The following is a 21,654-nucleotide window of genomic DNA, read 5'->3' as shown; positions in this document are numbered from 1 at the left end:
GATTCTGCTCGAGCTCCACGTCGAGCGCACATCGAGTGAACCTCTCTGTATGAGTTCTGCTCGAGCGCCACTTCGAGCGCACGTCAAGCGAACCTCTCTGTATGGCTTCTGCTCGAGCGCACGTCCAGCGCACGTCGAGCGCCCATCTAGATGGGTTCGTCTGAGTCAAGCGCACATCAACCGAACCTCAATGTAATAATACATCGATACATGTATTATTATGATACAATAATACATGTCCTATTGTATAATACAATAGCCTAATTTATTTTTAAACTAATTTTTTGCTTCTAATTTAATTTTTTCAGCTTCATTGATTGTGATATGGATCCTAGACATAGTGGAGATAATCGTCCACAAGGGGATGTGGCGGATGCCAATGCTACAACTCCTACACCGGTGGGTACTTCCACCCCTAGAGCCACATCTAGGGTAGCTACATCTAGGGCATCTATATCTAGAGTAGCTACATCTTGTGCGAGTAGTCGACTCCCACTCCCAGTTGATATAGAGGATGAAGATATGTTCAACGAGGAGGAGGAGATGCCCATTGAGCAAGATCAACCACCACGACCTTCTAAAAAGAGGTCGTGGACATGGGAGCATTTCACCAAAATTCCTGGTGAAATTGCAAACCCAGTGGCAAGATGCCATTACTGTGGATCACTTTGTGGATGCCATTCGAAGAAGCAAGGTACCAGTGTGTTAATAGCACATCTAAATGGTTGCCAATGATATAAGATAGCGAAGGGATTGCAAGCCACTGATCAGACCAACCTCAGTTACCAAACTTCTACAGCCACTGATGGTACACAGACTAAGAAATTGGTCATCCCTCAATACAGTGAGAAGATGTTGAGGGACATGCTTGCAGAGATGATAATTACTGATGAGATGCCATTTACCACAGTCGAGAAAAGAGGCTTTCGAAAGTTTCTAAATTTTGTTGAGCCACGATTTCCCATTCCATCACGGTATACAGTGATGCGAGATTGTATGAAGAGGCATGCGAAGGACAAGGAGGAGATGAGGAAGATGTTTATTACCACTGGCCAGAGAGTGTCTTTTACGACTGACACATGGACTTCTATACAGAACGTCTGCTACATGTGTATCACAGCACACTACATTGACAGTGAGTGGATTTTGCATAAAAAAATTATTGGTTTTAAAGAAATTGTGGATCATAAAGGTGCATCCATTGGGGCGAAGATGGATGATTGTTTAAAGGACTGGGGAATTCGAAAAGTGCTGTGTATTACAGTTGACAATGCCAGTGCGAATGAAACAGCAATTGATTGGTTTAAGCGGAACACGACGGTGAGAGATGATGTCATTCGGGCCCACGAGTTTATTCACGTTCGATGCTGTGCTCATATCATTAACCTCATAGTTGTTGAGGGATTAAAAGAGGTTCATGATTCCATAACCCGAGTCCGCAACATTGTACGATATGTGAGGGGTTCCCCTCAAAGGCTTGCCAAGTTTAAGGCAATAGCAGAAGATTTGAAGATTGAATGTTCTAGTATGCTGTGCTTGGACGTTCCGACTCGATGGAATTCTACATACATGATGTTGGATGTGGCACAGAAGTACCAAAAAGCATTCGAGCGGATGGAGGTCGAGGATGGGGGCCTGAGGTATGCTTTGTTGGAGCCAGCAGGACAGGGGCTCGGTGCGCCAGACGCACATGATTGGACCAGTGTGAGTTATTTTGTTGAATTTTTAAGAACTTTTTATGAGATAACCATGCGACTATCTGGATCCAAATATACGACTGCGAACTCATTTTTCAGTGAGCTCTCAGAGCTTCACTTCCAGTTGGAAAATAGTTGTACTGACTCTGCTGGATTGTTATCTGATATGGCTACGAGGATGAAGATCAAATATGATAAATATTGGGGGAATATTGAGAAGATAAATAGATTGCTATTTGTGGCTGTGATCCTTGACCCCCGAGTTAAGTTGGCCGTTCTAGAATTTTGGGTAAATTCCGTCCTCGGGGCAGTGAAGGCTGGAGAGTTTATTAGATTGCTAAAAAGTGATGTTGATGACTTATATCATCACTACAGTACTAGTGCTCAGCCTTCATCCGCAGTTGGTAGCTCCTCACATTCGAGGCCGACAGGATCGACAGTTTCCTCAGGTGATACTGACCCATCTGTAGGGGTTAGAGGCAATCGTGTCATACGGCAGTATCATCAACTCATGTCAACAAGGAATATTATGCATTGTACATCTGAGGTTGAACGATATTTTATGGAAGCTGTCGAGGCACCTAGTGATGTATTTCAGTTATTAACTTGGTGGAAAGTTAATTCCACCAAGTATCCAGTCCTTTCCCGTGTGGCCCGAGATGTGCTAGCCATTCCTGTCACTACGGTTGCCTCAGAGTCGGCATTTAGCACTGGAGGTCGCGTGTTGGATGCTTATCGGAGTTCATTGTCACCGTCAACCGTGGAGGCCCTCGTTTGCACACAGAATTGGATAAGTGAAACGCCCATTGGACTAGATACCGTTGGCGTTGATGCCGAGAGCTATAGGCTTGAATCGGGTAAGTTTATATGCTTTTAAATGATGATTTAATTATTTTTAATGTTTCTAACTTCTACTTTTTATGATTTTATAGATCTAATTGTGAACCCTAACATAATTACCGATGATTGAGAGTTTGGAACGGACGCTACTTGAGAGTTGGGATGGAGTTGAGAGAACCTCCTTTCTTGGTAAGAATCAAATTATTCTTTTACCGTATATAATTTTTTATTATCAATTTTTTTTCATCTATTGATTGCTACTTTCTATCTTCATTTCAGGCGTGACCAATGGAACATTGGGGTTTGAGTGAAACCCGTGTTTAATTTTTATGTAGTTATATTTCAAGACTGAGTCATATTGTTATTACGTTATAAATGAGACTGTTATAACTTATGGCTGCATCATACATGTTATTTACTTTTTAAACTATTTATATAGTTATATTTATGTACTTATATCCCGAGCAAATACGTGGGATAAGTACTCTTTATTCTATAATTTTCTATTAGTACTTATCCATCCTCTCTCAAAAGTTTATAATTTATTATCCAACTGAAATTAATCGAATTATACAAATTCGTACCATCATTCTTTTCTATAAAATTTTAAATTTGTGTAATTTTCAACTCATGAGTCATGAGCACTTTTAATGCTAAATTTCAGGCGGACATAAAACAAATTAAAGATATAATCAAAATTCAGTATCAAAATCAGAACGAATATTTAAATTATTGAAAACTCTTATAAACCAAATATTTGTAGATGGTTCACTTTTAAAAAAATATATATATGTTGCCCACTATTTGAAACGAAATTGAACAACAAAATTTAAATAATAATAAATAAATAAAAAAATCTGAAATTGAGTTCGGAGTCGGAGCTCTGACCTTCGTTCGGAACTCCCTCCGAACTCCAGTCGGAGTTCCAATCGGATGTCGGAGCTCCGACCTCCGTTCGGAGTTCCGATCGGAATCGGACTCCGACTACGTTCGGAGTCGGAGTCGGAGGGGAACTTTGGCTCCAACTTTTGTCGGAGTCGGAGGTCAGAAATGACAACTCCGACTCCGTCGGAGTCGGAGCCCACCCCTAACTACAAGTAAAGATCTGACAGAGGTAAGTCTAACAACAGGAGCAAAAGTCTCCTCATAATCAATCTCATACTCCTAGGTGAATCCCTTTGCAACATGTTGAGCCTTGTAGCGTTCAACTAATCCATCTGACCAAGTCTTGGTTTTATAAATCCACTTGCATCCCACTATAGCTTTACCAAGATGCAAATCCACCAGATCCCAAGTATGTGTTTTGACAAGAGCATCCAATTTATCAGACATAGCTTACTGTCAAAAAGGGTCAGTATCAGCCTCACGATAATTATGAGGTTCGTGGAGGAGTTGAGAAGACTGGGGAATGGGTGGTGTTACAAGTGGTCCATCAAACGCATCAACTAGATTGGGTGCAAAAGTAGAAGAACTGTCTAAGGAGCTCAGAATCTCTGCAGAAGAGTTAGAAAATAGAGCAATACAAGGATCAATGAATATAAGTGAGTGGGTGCAGGAGGAATGAGAGAACATGGATATGATGGTAAATGGTTTGTGTTCCCAAAACTCCACATGACGGGAGACTCGAAGACGTTTGGTCACAGGGTCATAACAACTATAACATTTTCTAGTTAAGTCATAACCAAGAAAACAACATAACCGAGAGCGGGTTCAAGTTTGGTTCATTCATGAGGAGGAAGAGTAACAAAATAGGCACAACCAAAAACTCGAAGTAAGGAGTAGTTAGGAACATACCATAGAGAGCTCAAAAGGAGATTTGTTGTAAAATATAGGTGAGTGTACCTGATTGATTATGTATACAGCAGTAAGAGCAGCTTCACCCCAAAATGTTTAGGTAAAGAAGCAGAAAGTAAAAGAGTTCTTACAGTATTAAGGATATGACGATGTTTTCATTCTACACAACCATTTCGTTGAGAGGTATAGGGACAAGAATAATGTGACAGTGTGCCTTGTTGATTCAAAAACTCAAGGAGAGATTTGTCAATGTATTCCAAGGCATTATATGAACAAAAGACTTTAATGGTACAATAAAATTAAGTTTGTACCATTTTGTGAAAAATTTGGTAAACACGAATAAGCTCAAATCGATATTGTAACAAGTATAGTCATGTATACTGAGAATAATCATCAACAAAGATAACAAAATAACGAGATCCCCCCTCAGTAGGAGTGGGTGCAAGATCCCAAATACCAGAGTGAATCAAATCAAAAGGTGCAGTCGAAAAAGATTCACTTATATTAAAAGGTAAATGTGTTTGTTTTCCAAGTTGACAGGAGACACAATCAAATGACTCAAACCCTATAGAACCTAGGTGACCTTGGGAGGCCAAAAGGCAAACACGAGGTAGAAAGGCATGACCTAGCCGAGAATGTCATAACTGAGAAGAGATAGCAGTAGCAACAACCAAATGTTCAATCTTACGGCTTGTCCCAATGAGTTGACCCATCTATAGATCTGTACATCAACACCAGCATTAGAAAATGTAAGCTTAAGACCTAATTCACAAAGTTGACCAACTGAAAGGAGATTTAAGGACAACTTGGGAACAATATAGATGTTGTCAACAGATAAGGTAGGGGAGGAAATAGACCTAATGTGACTAACAGATAAATGAAAACCGTCAGCAGTATATATGATAGACTTAGATGACAAAGTAAATTTTTGAGAAAAAATGGTAGAATCAAAGGTCATGTGATTACAAAATGCAGAATCAAAAAACCAAAGAGACATACCTAAGGTGACAGACAAATAGAAGAGTGGGATAAAACCTAATGAATTAAGGCCTTATCAGCAACAGTGAGAGTAGTAGACACTGAAGAAGGCTCAGCAGCAGCTCAGGAGCAGAAGGAGCAATTGGAGCCACTACAGCAGCTTGCAACAATGGGGGCCCGAGACTATTTTTGTTCTACAATTTACGACATTTCGTAACAAAGTGACCGAGATGTTTGTAGTATTTGCAAAAGACAATCTTTAAGGACTGAGAAGGAGAACAACTCGAGGATGTAGAAGACCCAAAGGTAGTCTTAAGAATGACAGCAACAACTAAATCTTGAATTTGCATCTTCATAATTGAACGATGATTCTCTTCTAAGATAAATTCAGCAACTGCAACCTCAAGAGAGGAAAGAGGTGTGCGATGCAAAAGAGATGCCCGAGTAGATTCAAAATCCTCACAAAGTGCCATCATAAAATGCATAAATTTGTGACGATCACAATAGGTTGCAAACAACTCAATGTCCTTAGAACATTTGAGTTGAGGATCTACAGCAGACAACTGTTCTCAAGGATTATTAACTTGAGAATAGAAATCAGCAATGGACTAACCTGATTCCTGATGCATCTGATAAAGCTTAGTCTCAAGATGGAACTGCAACGATGCATCATGAGTACAGTTGTATCATTTAGCAAGAAAATCTCAAGCAGTTTTAGCATTAACAAGCTTGGGAAGCAGGTTATGGATGGATGGAACAAAAATATTGATAAACCAAGACAAGATTTTATAATGAATACTATATCAATCTTCAAGTCGGCATGCAAACACATCAAGACTCTCACCGTCTTGTTGCTTGGGTGCAATAATATCACCTGAAACATAGTGTCACAATTTTCGTTCTCTAAGAAATACTTTCATATTTTGGGCTCACATATTATAATTAGAGTCATCTAAAATATTATCAATAAGACGAACAATGGTGTCAAGATTGGGAGAGGTGTGAGACATACTGCTAGATTTTTTTTAGTCAACAATCAATGGGTCAATAGTCAATGGTCAACAGTCTAGGGTCAACTAGTCAAAGGGGTTGGCATAAGTGGGCCTGGGTTGTGACTAGGCTTGAACCAAAATGCGCCGAAAAAGCAAAGAAAAAGGAAAAAAAAAAATGGTAGGATCTTAATTGGGCTGGGCGAAATTGGGCTTGAAGTGGGCTGGACTGGGCTTGAATTGGGCTGTAACGGGCTTGGGTGGACTGCTGCGAGTGTGGGGAGCACGGGCCGACACACAGAAATGTAGATTAAATTCTCATGACTTCTTTTATGATCTTATTTGATGAAAATATAAGCAAAAACCAGACGTAAATACATGATAAACCCACTATCAATGTAGAGAAAGCCAAGTGCTGGTGTGGAACAAGGAAACACCAATGGAACGGCTTGCATGGACAGGGAAATCAAAGTGGTGGCTCTAATGCCATGTTGAAATAGGGAGGGTTTTGGAGAATCATAAAAAGTATGTATTTCTATGTGTATCAAACTATACAAAGTAGGCCTATAAATAGTTGAATAAGTCCAAAGTAAATAAGGAAATACAATGTAAAAGGAAAGATTCTAACCTCATATAGTTACAGGAAATTAAGGATATTATCCTAACATTCTAAGAATATTATGTATATTCTAAGATACAAATATATAGACTAACAAATATATATATATATATATATATATACACATCGTTATAACAGATATTGATATATATAAATCCTATATATCAGATTGCCCTTGGAAGGGATCGAGCTCATGCAACAGCACATGCAACGATTCCTTCAATCTCATCCGAATGGAGCAAATCAACATTTATCTCAGCTTATTTCCTGGAAATATAAGGTCACAACATGGATGGTCCCCTAGTAAGGCTCAATTTTCAACTTGAGGGATCTTGGAAAACTAGTAAGGCTCTCACAATTTTCAATTAACAATCTGACGAGTTTATCACAATTTTGCCATCGACTTGCTGAATTGTGTTCATGATGTCTGGTATGACCGATTGCATTTGTTCTAATTCTACTTTTTTGTGCAAAGTCGATTGATGGCAACCCCTACCTCACATTAACCATATGCACAATTAAAAAGATCCCTGAACCCAAACCAATTCACTAGTAAAATTATTTCCTCCATTTCAAAGATTCTGCCCAATCGGAAGAATGGCTAAACCCAAATTAACCAAGTATAATAGTGTCAACCGTGGCCTTCATTTCTGAAGGTTTGGCATCATTTTAAAATACAAAGCTTCATGTCCAGCTTATTTCAAAATTTTGGCAGAGAAAAATAAAGCTCATATAGAACATTCTTTACTAGTTCCACCCACAGCCCTCTCCTTCTTCCCAAAACCCCCAGGACTTTTAGAGTCAATGTCTTCTTCAAAAGTAATTTCTAACAAGAGAAACAAAATGATAATGGCATAGTCAAATATTCCTCCCACACCCCTCTCCCTTCTTCCCAACCCCCCCGACCTGACCTGACCCGCCCCAACTTTGAGTCCACATCTTCTTCAAAAGTCATCTTTAAAGAGAGACATAATGATACTGGCATGGTCAAATATTCAACCTTCCCAGAAATCCCACCTTCAATGGTCATCCCAAACTATTAAATTGTGAAATACCGAAACCATAAGGGATCAGTGACTGCAATGAACGTGTCAAGTGACAAAGAGAATGATGAATTTCATATGATGTACATAATCATTATTTTCCCCAATGATCTTGATGTTGCTTCCAACCCAAGAAAGACAATTTTGCCCTCAATTACCAGGACACCATATAATACAAACAAGTTTTTAGTGTTTTGCAAGTCAAAAGAGCAAACATAATAATATTGACCTTATTGAAACATGAGAGATTATGATCTAATAAATGAGCATGCCAGTTCACCCATCAAATGTCCAATACCAAAACCAGCTAGTAAGCACACATGACGATTGAGGAGGGCTTACATGCATGCATAGAGAGAGATAGGGTACATACTTCGATTAGCTCACCTTCACAGTAACCTCCAAACTCTGCTCGGTAGAATAAAATAATTAAAACATTAAGAAAATGAGGACTTTGTAGACACACTAAGGGAGTAGAAATTCAGATGCAATAGGTGCAAGTTTTAAGCCCTATGCAGCAAGTTCTTTTTGCACCCGTACTGCCTCAACTTGGACAATCATATATACCTTCTTCACCGTTTCATAAAGATATCTGCATGTTTCTAAAAATTCCTACCTACAATTACCAAGTAATAGTAGTCTTAGCCCAGTGATGTCAGTCCAACTCCAAGCCATCATGCAAATAAAATACACCACACTAAATAAAAAGATCATCCTTATATGTTTAATTTTGGCCATAAAAATATTCTTTTTTCCCTTATATTCACCAGTATATCTCACTGCCAAAGAAACATATGACATCATCCACACTATCGTTTATAAGTTCCTAAGAATATGTTTGTGGCCTTTGAAAGTGAGATATAAGTCATCATCAGTATTGCCATATAATCAAAAACTTGATTCTTTGGAGAAATATCTTCATAAGGTGATAAAAAACATGACACTCCTCTGAGTCATTGCTTTATGATTAATTGAGTGATAAAGAAGCAATTTCAATCATTATTGGTATTGACCAATATTCTAAGTGGGTTGGGAGCCGGCCCTAGTTCAGAGAGAAAGACTCCTCATTTTCCCTAGAAACCACCACAAAATCAAAACTTACGCAAAGGGGGAGGAGCCTCCTCTCTCCTTTATCCCTACTCCCTCTCCTCTCTAGCTTTCTTATTTCCTTTTATTTTTAGTTATTTTTTTCAAGGCTAAGTATGGCGGAAGGCCGATCTGCTACTCTCCGGCGTCCGGCTACCACCAAGGCGTCGAGCCTTCAGACGGGCGAAATGCTTCGCCGAACGGAGCTACGCGTGATCCACACACGCGGTCCATAATGGGTGCATGAAATCCACACGCCACTGCTAAGGGTGCTATTCTGCCACTATGCACAACTTTTCTATGTCCAGGGCCACAGGTTACTTTAGACCTGACTGACCGCCATACTCCTAGGGTGGCGCGTGGCTCTCACGCGCCATCACAATCACTTTGTTTGTAATTTTTTTCTCCAAAGTTGAAAATGCGGATCTATATCTTTCTAAGATATAATTCATTTTTTCTCATGTATCTTTACTTTCTGTTATGTCTTTTGTTTTAGATAAATAAGAACAAAACAAAAAACACATCGTTTCTTGGACTTCTGTCCATAGAGTATCTCTTAGACTTTTATCCATAGTGTATGTCCACTACTCTGTTTTAGACAAAGTATGGGGTTTGTTAACTCTGTCTTGGATAAAGTTGTCATGTCTCTCAGGTGGTCTTAGAAATGTTTGCAGCATAGATTAGGTCATTTCAGTCACAGTTGTGTACTGGGGAGCCATTAATGTTGTAATTGACTTGTAATGAATGTTTTAGGTCAAAGTTGTAATGTCTATTATTAATGAATGCAGTTTGTTCTATCAAAAAACAAATCATTGTTTGTATTGACCAGCTCAGCTAAAAACAATTATGTTTCATTTGATTTCAAATCTCATATACTATTGACAAGTAGGAAATAACTTTTTTAGGGATAACTAAAAACATGTGATGCAGACGTGCTGTAAGGTCCCGTTTGGTTGTTAAACTCATCTGAGTTCAACTCAGTTCAGTCTAATTTTAAGTTAAGTATAACATACAAACATCCAACTCTCAAATTACTAAACTCATATCAACTCAAACATCTTTACACGTGGGATCCTAACATTTTTCAATTCAACACTTCTTTATACGTGGGACTCACAATCTTTTTTAACTTCTCATAAATACATCTAAACTCATCTTAACATCCAAACACATTTAAACTCATCTTAAGTGGACCCCACAAAACTCACTCTATCATCTCAACTTACTACTATTCATAAAAAATTCAACTCAACTCAATTTAGCTCAACATTCAAACGCAGCCCAACTCTCCAAACTCTTGACCCAGGCATGGTATATAAGCTATTGGATGATTTTTTTTTTTTTTAAAGAAAAAAAAGCACATCTTTTGTATGTCTATATGAATATGTATATGCATGTCTATAGGCTAGAGGGTAATATCACAATGAATGAATAAAAAGGTGAAAAATCATATGCTTCTCCACAGTCTTTCAGAAAATAAAGGCAGACACTTCGATAAGTTCCAAAATCAAGCCAGACAAAAATGCTTCATCTCATCAAGCACCCAACATCCAAGTTGCCGGTAGGGGATTAAAGTCCTACACACTGTAGCTTCAAGTGAGGGTCAGGAAATGGATACAGTATCCCCTTTGTGGATGTCTCACTGGCATGCACAAGAGAAACCTCCAAATGCATGGAGACTATCACGAACTTAGGCTTAGAGGTCTCTCAAGGACATCACAACGCACCTCAAAGAAAGCTCCTCAAAATTTGCAATCGTCAATTTCAGTTTATATGGTTATATTTTACGGCAACACAAAGATAACATCTGCATATCCAGTTAATAATTTGTGTTTGATGTCAGGTTACCTGCATTGAGCAGGACAAACTGGAAGCCACGAACTTAAGGAAGGAATTAATGCAAATGATTTAATACCAAAATTCTCGTGGGCATAGTATTCTATACTACATTCTACAGACATGAGAAACTCAAGACACTGTTTTTTTTTTTTTTTTTTTAAAACACAGTTTTATAAGATATCAATAGTTTGGGAGTATGCTACTCATAATCTATTTTATCATCGTCATAAATTAAATGATTGAAAATTATTTATTATATTTTATTTATAATCTATTATTTAATATCACGTAAATTAATATTGATAGCATGAATGATAAAAATGATTATAAATAGATTTTTCAAATAGTACATTTTTCACAAATAAAGCATTCCTGTCACTGTAACTATAACCCTCCAAAACAAAGCACTCCCTGGACCATAACGATGCTCAATCTCATAAAAATTTCAAGTAAAAACATACCAAACTAGTCAGCTCATCTTGAAACAAGATATCAACTTCATAAAAGCGAACGAATTGATCAGGACAATTTCATAAAATATATGAGCTGAGCAATACATGATTTGTTCCCAGAAGACCGCACTGTGCAAAAAAATCTCGCAAATCCCATCCGATAATGATATAAATATTTGACTGGAAAAACTATGCCCGGGATTCGTAAGTTTTCTCAGGAACCAAACCGGCAGTAAAGCCAGAGAGAGAGAGAGAAAAAGAGAGTTACAGAATGAGAGAGACGAAGGGCAAGCAAGCTCTGGGAGAAAGTTATGACTTACGAGCTTTTTTTTTTCTTTTCGGTTTTTGTTTCGAGAGAATACAGTTAGGTTTTTGTCACGGTAACATCTTTTAACAAATAATAACAAATATTATTAAATTTATTTAATGGGTGGGCGTATGATCAAGGATGCATATGAAAGTGCTTCCTTTTAATCTTTTGCATCATTCCCAGAGTCTTTTGAAGCTGAAGAACCTCTCTTTTCTATCACACTCACATATCGGTCCATGTCACACAAAATAATATACATTTGAGTTTGGAAAATTAATAAAAAGGTAGAAGCACTGAAGCAGGACAATGAAAAATTAATTATAATTTATATAACCTCTCTCACAAAGATACAGTTATCTCCATATCATAATCACAAGGATTATGAGGATTATGGTGGTGGTGGTGGTCACTGAAAAAGATTGTTTACAGAAGGAAACCAAACTTTGAAACCCTGCAGCTCTTTTTCTCTTCCCCGTTCGTCCTTCACATTCTCAGGCTTAGCTTCTGTGCAGGAACAATGGGGTGTCCGAGTCTCATGGGCAATATTCATCAACTCAGTACTCAATGGAGCTCCTACCATGGTGGGTAATTCACAGTGTGTAGCACTAAGGCATTCAGGGGGCCACATTTAGCAGATTCGCACTTTAACCTTCTTTTTTAAGGAATAAGGATTGTAATGGTTTTTCAAGCGGTAGAATCTCATCTTTGGTTGGACTTGGCCCCAATATTACCTCCAAGGTTGTTTAATTTGTAATCTTTTTTCAACTTTTTTTTGTTTTGAAAGTATTTTTTCCACCTTTTTCTAGAGGCTAGGAAGGCAGGTAGGGTGGTGTCTGTCACACAAAAGTCCAGAAGGTAGGTGTGGATGGAAACGTTTCTGTATTCAATAGGTTGACGATGGAACGTGAATTTACCAATATACCCCTGAATGGGAACTAAAATGTCTATGGGATGCCTGCCATTCCAGAGCCATCCATGAATGAGTTTTAAAGATAAAAGGACGACTTTTATCTGCTAAATGCAGGAAAAAGCTTTTATTGGGTGTGAAACAGATGGGAGACAGCACCCGTGACATCGAAGCAAAAGACCAAACTGGCTGTACCTGTAAATTCACATCCAATTCAATTGACATGCTATAATAATGTGAAATGGGGAAAAAGCAGCTTCGCCATTCAGAAACAACCCCCATCACAACCTTGGCAGACCCAACGCAACCCATTCAAAGCCTAAAATTAAGGTAGTACCAACAACAAAAATACTGCAACAGCACTCCTGCTTTTTTCAGCCCCAAGTCCAACCTCTCATCCCCCTCTCTCTCTCTATCTCTCTCTCTCCAAAGACTGTCCCTTTCTCTCTCTAACACAGACGCCACAACAACAAATGCAATGCAAAGACAGAAGAAACATGAAAACTCCACGCACCCGCCCTCCCTATCAAATTACAAAGGAAGAGTCCACACCACCCAACTCTCTCTCTCTATCTTCAATGGCCCAGCTGGACCAAAATTTATGTGGAAGAAAAACAAAAAAGAAGGAAAGAAAGAATGAAAAAGAAAAGAAAGAGAAGATAGATAGAAGTTTTCAAATGTCCTCCAACCAAACCAACTCTCTCGTATAAACATGTTCCCAAGAATACCCTTCTGCAACCCCCCAAAAAATCCCCATCTTCATCACTGTCGTTCAAAAGAGCATTATTTTTCACCGAGCTATGTGGGCTTTTTTGGGTTTCTTGTCTCGGTCAGAGTTTCACAGAGGAAACAGGGAAAGCAAGAACCTTCTTACCTCCTCCTTATCTCTCTCTTATTTTTCTTTCTTGTTACTTTATCTCCATCCCGTCTCTCTAGCCTCTTCCTCTCTCCATTATTTCTTACTCGTCTCTCATTCTTTTTGTTATTTATCTCTCTTTCTATATCTCTCTATCTCTCTTTCTCTCTCTATAATTGCTCGTTCTTGGCTTTTGGGTTCCGTCTTTCTCTGCTCTGATGAAGAAAACGAAACGGGCTGTTGTTATGGAGTCTTCTCCATATGCTGTGTATGAGGACCCAAGGACCAGATTCAAGCACCAGAGTCTTTTGCAGGACTTTGAAGAGTTACAGAAGGTAATTTCATTTACGTGTTTCCACGAATTTGGAATTTCTTTCGTGGGATTCATCAGATCTGACATCTTGTTTGATTTTAGGGTGGGTTGAATTCATAGTTTCCTAGATTTCCTTGATTTGGAGAGTTTTAGGTGTTCGGTTGCTTAGAAAAGTAGTAAATGCTGGACAAATCAGTATTTTTGATACCTTGTATGATTTTCTTGGCTTTAGTTTTAGGAAAGGTAAGATCTTGCATGAGAAAAGCCAAAAAAGTTGAATTTCTTCGATTTTTTTTTCCTCTATTGATTTTATTTTCTTACTTCACCCTCTGGTGGGTTGCTGAGAAAAAACTGATATTAAAGGAAATGAAATTGAGGTTTGAAATATGATTTCTTTCTAATAATGAACGGCCATCGACGATGTCTAATACATTTAATGGAAATTATCTTTTGGGAGGGGTAGAGGAGGGTGGGTTCCTATTTTAGTCTCTGCTGTGTTCCAACCTTTCCCATTATCCAAACTGAACATTGGGGGAGAAACTGAAGGTATTTAGTATTTTCATGAGTTCAATCGTATTTTTCCTTGGTTTGGGACTATTGTCTAGTAAAATTTGTTTGTTTTCCTCTTCATTTTTATTTTGTTCTTTGTCTCCCCGTATTCGGCGTTTGTTAAAAAATTCCCCTTTATGTATTTGCGTTTTGCTCTTGCGAATTTTATTTTCTGTGTTTTTATTTTTTTTGGTTTATGAGGTCTTGGCTAGTCTTTATGTAGGACTTTAATTTTCTTGAGGTAGCCACATATGGGTATATAATATTAAAGCATATTTCAGGAAACAGAGGACACGAAGAGGAAATTGCAGATAATGAAACAGAAAAAATTGACCCTTTCCGCGGAAGTCCGGTATAGTATACTCCTTTACATTTTTTGGTGGATTTGGTTAAATATACTATCATGAAATTCATGGCTTAGGCCATCTTGTATATTTTTAATCTGCAGATTTCTGAGGAAGCGATACAAATACTTTATTGCAAACGAGTCTTCCAACCAACTGCCAAAGCAAGATTTTGTGCAAACCCAGAAATTTGATATCCGACGCACTAGTACTACAAATAGAAAGAACTACAGCAAAAAAGAAGCTGCATTACGGCCACCAGTTCCAGCCCCTGATTTGAACCGAAAGGAAAGGATATACAATGTGACAGAAGCCCATTTGCAGAAACCAGCTCTGGTCTTTGACTTGAACCAGAAAGCTAGAACTTTCAATGGAAAGGGAGCTGCTTTGCAAACCTCTGCACCAATATTTGATATGAGCCAGAAGGAAAGGATCTTTAGCGGAAAAGATGCCTCCAAGCGACAGATGACTCCGGTTTTTGACTTGAACCAGATTTCGGTATTATTTTCTAACCTGTGGGAAGCATGAGCTTTAAGTTCATCCATTTGCTCTTTTTTGTTTTTCAATGAGCCAATGTTCTCATTGATTTTTCTGTTTGCAGACAGAGGAGGAACTACCAACTGATTCTGAGCCATCAAGGAAAAGCTTGCTTAGGGGTGGAAGTGATGAGCAGCACAATGATATGAAGGTATCAATTTGTAGGAATATCGGAAATGGATCCAATCGAGCAGGGAAAAGGAAGATTTCATGGCAAGACCAGGTGGCTTTGAGAGTTTGAGATCTCGGTTGGTTGGTTCAATTGGTGTTGAAGATCCTCTATATTGGTTGGGGCAAAAATGGTTACCTTACCATTCCATGTTCTTAATCTTGTTTTCTATTGTAGGTTTTGGGGCTCTTTCCTCCAGTCAGTGTAAAGTAACAATAGTTCTATAGATTGAATATATAGTTGAAACAATGGAATTGATTGATGATCAGGAATCAAATGTGTTCGCATACACCTATACTTTAGTTATCCTAATTGCTTGGCCAAGTGACTTACTGTGTAAGATAATTATATTTATGTTCTGTTTAATGGTTGTGACAGAAAATGGCCTCTTAGCTTCCCCATGCAAATGCGTTTGAGGTATTATCAGATATTCTGTAAATAGTAATAAAAAAATCGTGATAAAATATTAAATAATAATGAATAGTAGTGAAAAGTAATAATAAAATAATGAATAGTAATAAAATATTTTCAGAATATTTGAGAATATCTTATTATCCAAACTTGAGTTGAAAACACAATTTTTTTCTATAAGGAACTACCTCTGAGTAACCTTGTTGAATAAAAGATCGTGTTATTTGTTTCATGGAGGTTCCAATCTTTGGGAAGCAATGGCCGCCAAGCTGCTTGGTTATTGTTGGTTTTATCGGTGGGGGAGCCATTGTTTTTAGCTTGCGTGGAAGCTAACCAGGTAGTTTGCTGTCAAGGGAATGGATCTCGTGGAGGAGGAAGCCTGTAAATGACTTTGGGTAAGAAAGCAACGGCCACGGAATAGTTTAGCTTTATGCAAGTCTCGATTATTATTTTTGAAAAATAGTTACATTCATTATTAAAAATGATTTTTTTTATATAAACTTTAAACTTATCAACTTCTTTCAAAGAGAGTCCGAAGGACTTTCACATTCTAAGACTGCAAATATCATTTATTTGATGATATTCATCATCCTATCCTTTTAATCAACTTCCTTTCAATCATTTTCTCAACAGCAAATGATTAGTAATTAAGTAAACTATCACAATATAACAAATAATTTTTTAATTGTTTGATGCCAGTTAGGAGAGATGATTAAGCAATAGTCTTCATATAATTAGGTTGATATGCAAATGAGCAGACTAATGTAAAGCATTGAAAAAATATGATAAGGGAACTACACTTTTAAAAGCGTTGCCTAGAGAAGTTGCAACGCAGAACTGTCACAATCACTGCGAAAGAAATCAACCAGCGATGTTAACTACTTACATTGGTGTCATTAACGTATCTTTTAATCATCGTTGAACTTTGCATCAAATGATTGTTGTCATTAACCTGAGCCACTTCTTAATAATTTACAGGGTCTACTCATAGTTTTCACCAAGTAAACAGAAATAGTGCTTGCAACTCGGAACCTAAATCTGGGGTGAAAAACTGTACCTTCGTCAGATCATTTGAGCTTCTTTATCCCCACCATCTAAATTTAATTAATTTTTAATGGAATGGACCTGATTATTCTGCATCAGCAAAAGTTTGTCTTTTGAGTAGCATCTGACTTATTTGCTTAAACTTCTTTGGCCGCAAAATCTGTATCTGCTGCCTTCGGAGTATGATCTGATGATGCCTTGCCGACCTTGTTTACAACTACTTCATCTTTTATACCAAGGTTTTGAAGCTGTGCCCTGTGCTTTTTCCCATTTTTATGATTCTCCATTACCGCTTGAGAGTAGGTGCCAATTTGACAAATTTCACACCAAAACTCAAATTTCTCCGGCTTCTTACTTTCTGTTGTTTTCTCGTCTCCCTGCCTTGTTGCTGTGCCATTTGCCTTCTTAGAATCTCCTGCGATTTGGTTTTTCTGCACTGAAACCTGCTCAACTTTATGCTTCAAATTTTCTGTCACTTGAGCTTTATTGCATGAACAACCCCCAACTTTGTTATGCTGAAGTGATTCCCCTTCAATTTTTGTCTGCAGTCCTGAGCTTCCAGTATCGGTTATCTTTTTCCCATTTTTATGATTCTCCATGACTGCTTGAGAGTAGGTGCCAATTTGACAAATTTCACACCAAAACTCAAATTTCTCCGGCTTCTTACTTTCTGTTGTTTTCTCGTCTCCCTGCCCTGTTGCTGTGCCATTTGCCTTCTTAGAATCTCCTGTAATTTGGTTTTTCTGCAATGAAACCTGCTCAACTTTATTCTTCAAATTTTCTGTCACTTGAACTTTATTGCATGAACAACCCCCAACTTTGTTATGCTGAAGTGATTCCCCTTCAGTTTTTGTCTGCAGTCCTGAGCTTCCAGTATCGGTTATCTCTGTAAGCTGAGAAGGCTTAGTACATTCCTTTGGCAGTGATGTTGAGCTGGCAATCTTGCCCATTCTCTGTCTAAGCCCTGTTTCTTTGGCCTTGTGCTTCTTTCCTCGAAGGTGTTCATTCAGACCTCTCTCATTTGCGGCACTAACCTGACAGAGAGCACAACTCCACTCCTCCATGGGCATCTTCTTCAAACCAATTGTTGGGGGCTCACTAGGGCTTCCTGCGGATGGTTTCACAGCTTTCTCCTTTGCTCTAGAAAGATTTGGTTTGGGTTTGGCCTGCAAGGAACTCATGTCCATACCAATAATTCATGTATATAATTTCAAACAATATGCACGACTAACTATAACTTTCAAAACTAATACACAAAATTATCACTTATCTGCAAAGAAACTATGTTTTTTTCCCTTTCCTAAAAAACAGTACATACCAAGGAACTCCTGTAATATATCAATCACCTCGTGAATGGTGAAAGCCTCAGCATCATTTCCCATAACTTCATCCCACCACTTTTAAGAAAAAATGGAGTAAGTATAAATTTCAGTTATCTTGTCTTCAACGGTTTTGATAAGAAACACAAGTGGCAAAGGAGGCCTTTCATATCTTCTTTTTATTTTTTATTTTTTTATTGGCACTGGGTGTCTAGGAAAAGCGTCCCGACTAATCCCAACAATGCACAAGCCATCGGCAAGAAGTTTTCCGCAAGTGCACATCGGGTAATTCAAGGGGAAAATCCCCCAGTCCGATGGCCCCTAGAGATTGTTTGCACCCAAGGAGATCTGAACATTTCAGATCATATCCACCAGATTTAAACCCCTGCAAAGCAAGACTTATGGATATGAAGTGGATAACAAATTTCATTCTAAATAGTGTGACCTCCCACTTTTTTTTTTTTTGGGGTGGGGGGGGAGGAATGCAGTTTTTCCCCTCCAACCCTACCAAGAATTGTTTAGTTCTTTACACCCCAAACTGCTCAAATTAATACATTGCAGCTCACACTGCTGTCAATTGTCAAATAACACCCTCCATTTAAATAGAGTGAAGATTGTGTCACATAAGTCTATTTTTCATCATCCTAATAATCAGAAACACAACAAAGGTGCTTTATCACAAAAGGTGGTGATTGAATAGTGCAAGAAGCCTCTGGTATCCTCACAAGACCTTCCTCTTTCGATGGCATGGCTCAAGTCCCACACTTCTAGCTGGGATTGACATTGATATCATTTATAATGACCATGGAAATTCAAAGTCACATTTGGGATTATACTCCATACGGATAAGCCAATTGTGGAACTTGACCCCCTTGAAATCATTATACACCGTAAGAACTTTTCCCTCCCAAGCAATGTGAGATCACATTCACCTCCATCCCATACTAAATACAGTTTGGAACATAGCCGGATTCACAAAAACTAGAAATAAGAAGTGACTTAGGCTTTCCTTGTGCCTATATAAGATAACTGTGAGAATACAGTTACAAAACCCGTAAGATTAATAATTTGGATCTTGTATCTTCAACAAAGAGAATATGTCAAGAAAATAGCAACCCTTAAAACATAAGGTTAAAAGCAAGTTCATCATTGCTTCTCATGATCAATAAAATTTTGTTTACCAATCAACAAAAACAAGCAAGTTCATCATTGTGACTAAACGTTGTCGTTTTGGGTGGAATTCATTTTTTTTTTTAAACCAAACAACCAAACGTCATCGTTTTGGGGGTTAAGTTGAACCGTCCAGCCCCCAGAACCAGCACTGAGGGCCCCGCCCCTGGTGTGCGAGAACAAGGTACGGGAAGGGGACAACCCCACCCCGTTGGGTGTGGGTAGCACCACTAGCATACACAAGTCAAAATAGTGTTTTTTTCCTAGTAAAACCAGCCAAAATATGTAAATACAGATTGCATGTAAATATCTTCATCACTCAGGAAAAACGTCTGCAAAAGAGATTGGCTACCGGTAATTGACTCAGACATTAATATTTCCGGTCGTTTCATTCAGTAGGGATCTCACACAAGAAGATAATCTGTATGATGGATAGCCACTATGTCATACAAAGCTGACCGGGGAAAGACACCGAAGTGGCACTAAACCTAGAAGCAATTCAAGACCGAATATAGATTTAAGACGGCATGCATCCCAATTCTGAGAACAGACTCCACAAACAGAAACTAAAAGCTCCATAAAACAATAGATTTTCAAATTTATAGCACAATGGTTTCCATCGATAAATCAGAATTCTATGAAAGCACCATAAGATCAACAGAGTATATGACACCCAAAATTAACAGCAAGGTGATGAATGATTGGTAACTGACCAGTATGATCAACTTATCCTTGTTAATCTCTGATGGAGGCCTGATATCGAGCTTCATAGCTTCCGTTGACAGTGACGTTGGAAACATATCGAACCCGCTGCCGTGAACAGGAAATGTCCTCCCATCAGATGGGTACGTCGGTGGCAGCCTCGAGTCGAACCGCATTCTCAATGGCTCCTCCAATGACAAGCCCGTGGCCGTGAGCCTCCGCCTGGCCATCTCTCGCTCAACCATCAGCTCTCTCCTCACTTCAGCTTCGAGCACCCTTCGCCGAGCCATTTCAGCCGCGATTATCTCTTCTCTGATACGCTCCTTCATCAATAATTCCTCGGATGACAACCCTTCGCCTGTGAGCCTCCGCATGGCTATCTCTCGCTCCATCATCACCTCCCTTCTCACCTCCTCTTCGAGCAACCTCCGTCGAGCGATGTCCGCTACTATTATCTCTTCTCTGATCCGCTCCTTCTCGATCTCCCGCTGGATTGCTTCTCGAACGTCATTCGGGTTTCGCATTTGCTCCTGGCTTGACTTCCGATCAGTGCTTGAAAGGCCGGCTGATAATAGAGGGTTTACTCAAAATTCAGTGATAAAAGAGATTTAAGAGAATGAGCAGAATGTTTGGATCCCGAGAGAAACTAAGAAACGAAACGGATATTTATGGGCTTTAAAGCTCTGAATTTCAGTAACTGAACCACATCCAATTTAGCTATGTGGACCAGTGCAGTATAAGACATAAGATTCAGAAAGTTTTCTTTCTTTTCTTGGGTTTTCTCAGCAATCAAGGCGCATAAGGTAACAGAATTTCATAAATGGTATTTTAAAAACTGTTCTTTTTATGAAAAGACTATCCAGTTAAAAAAAAAAAAACAGCAGAAAGCATAAAAAGAATATGCGAAAGATTTTACTTTCTTATCGTTTCTCCCCTTTTCTTACCAACCAAACAGAAGACCATAAGATAGAGATAGAGGAACGATGTGTTTTAACAGACCTCTCCATGCTTGGTCGGTGAAGTAGCTGAGGCTGGAAGAAGGGGAGCAATATAGTGGCTGTCGGTCATCAACGGCTCGAAACTTGAACTCCATGGAATTGCAGAAAAAGAACAGCTGAGGGAGGCAGAGGATATGAGATCTTGTATGAGTTTGAGGTCTGGCTATGTCCCGCGGAAGGATTGGTTGAGAGTCAAAGATGGAGTGTGAAAAGGACGCGACGTTGACGATGCTAAGATCTGAAGTATTAAGTAACACAGGGTAGATGTTAAAGTATGAAGAAAAGAACAAGACAAAGGAAAAGGAAAGAAAGGTTTTGGAAACTAATGATTTCCTCCTTACTACCTTCCAAGAATCCAACCACTAGTTTATTAATTTTTTTTACTTAATAATTAAAAAAATAATTATTAATAAAATTATATATTTTTAAAAAATTTTTTAATAATTAAAAATATTTAAAAATACCTAAAAAAATTTCACATTAAAAATATGGTAAGTAAATAGTAAGTGTATTGTTATTTTTCATCTTATTTTATTATTATAATTTTTTAAAATTTTTAAAATAATAATATTTTATTTAATAATATTTTAATAATAATATTTAAAAATTATATTTAATAATATTTTATTTTATTTTTATTTAAAATTATTTCATTTCTTTTTATTTCATTATCAAATGAATTATTATT

At 38.2% G+C, this 21,654-nt stretch overlaps 2 protein-coding genes across 2 annotated transcripts; one reads left to right on the top strand and one right to left on the bottom strand.

Moving 5' to 3' along the window:
• The first annotated feature begins 12,816 nt into the window (after positions 1-12,816).
• LOC108993231 lies at positions 12,817-15,650 on the top strand. Its single transcript, XM_018968068.2, has 4 exons — positions 12,817-13,745; positions 14,554-14,624; positions 14,721-15,114; positions 15,218-15,650. Exons 1-4 carry the CDS (start codon positions 13,629-13,631, stop codon positions 15,392-15,394), a joined length of 759 nt encoding a protein of 252 aa, XP_018823613.1. The 5' UTR covers positions 12,817-13,628; the 3' UTR covers positions 15,395-15,650.
• Positions 15,651-16,505: 855 nt separating this feature from the next.
• Positions 16,506-21,249, bottom strand: LOC108993159 (zinc finger RNA-binding protein-like). The gene is made up of 3 exons (XM_018967947.2): positions 20,968-21,249; positions 19,980-20,533; positions 16,506-17,943 (listed from the first exon to the last, which is right to left on the bottom strand). The coding sequence occupies exons 1-3, from the start codon at positions 21,059-21,061 to the stop codon at positions 16,915-16,917; spliced, it is 1,677 nt and encodes a 558-aa protein (XP_018823492.1). The 5' UTR covers positions 21,062-21,249; the 3' UTR covers positions 16,506-16,914.
• Between the last annotated feature and the right edge of the window lie 405 nt (positions 21,250-21,654).

This window comes from Juglans regia, chromosome 15, assembly GCF_001411555.2.
Source record: "Juglans regia cultivar Chandler chromosome 15, Walnut 2.0, whole genome shotgun sequence".
NCBI lineage: Eukaryota > Viridiplantae > Streptophyta > Magnoliopsida > Fagales > Juglandaceae > Juglans > Juglans regia.
This window is presented reverse-complemented; position numbering and strand designations above follow the sequence as displayed.

Bases quoted from the DNA above. Each gene is read 5' to 3' on its own strand.
- LOC108993231 (XM_018968068.2), top strand. From the start codon at position 13,629: ATGAAGAAAACGAAACGGGCTGTTGTTATGGAGTCTTCTCCATATGCT. The intron at 13,746-14,553 runs GTAATTTCATTT...AGCATATTTCAG, and splicing joins ACTTTGAAGAGTTACAGAAG to GAAACAGAGGACACGAAGAG. The intron at 14,625-14,720 runs GTATAGTATACT...TTTAATCTGCAG, and splicing joins ACCCTTTCCGCGGAAGTCCG to ATTTCTGAGGAAGCGATACA.
- LOC108993159 (XM_018967947.2), bottom strand. From the start codon at position 21,061: ATGGAGTTCAAGTTTCGAGCCGTTGATGACCGACAGCCACTATATTGC. The intron at 20,534-20,967 runs GTCTGTTAAAAC...CTCTATTATCAG, and splicing joins CACCGACCAAGCATGGAGAG to CCGGCCTTTCAAGCACTGAT. The intron at 17,944-19,979 runs GTCAGTTACCAA...AGTTCCTTGCAG, and splicing joins AGGATAAGTTGATCATACTG to GCCAAACCCAAACCAAATCT.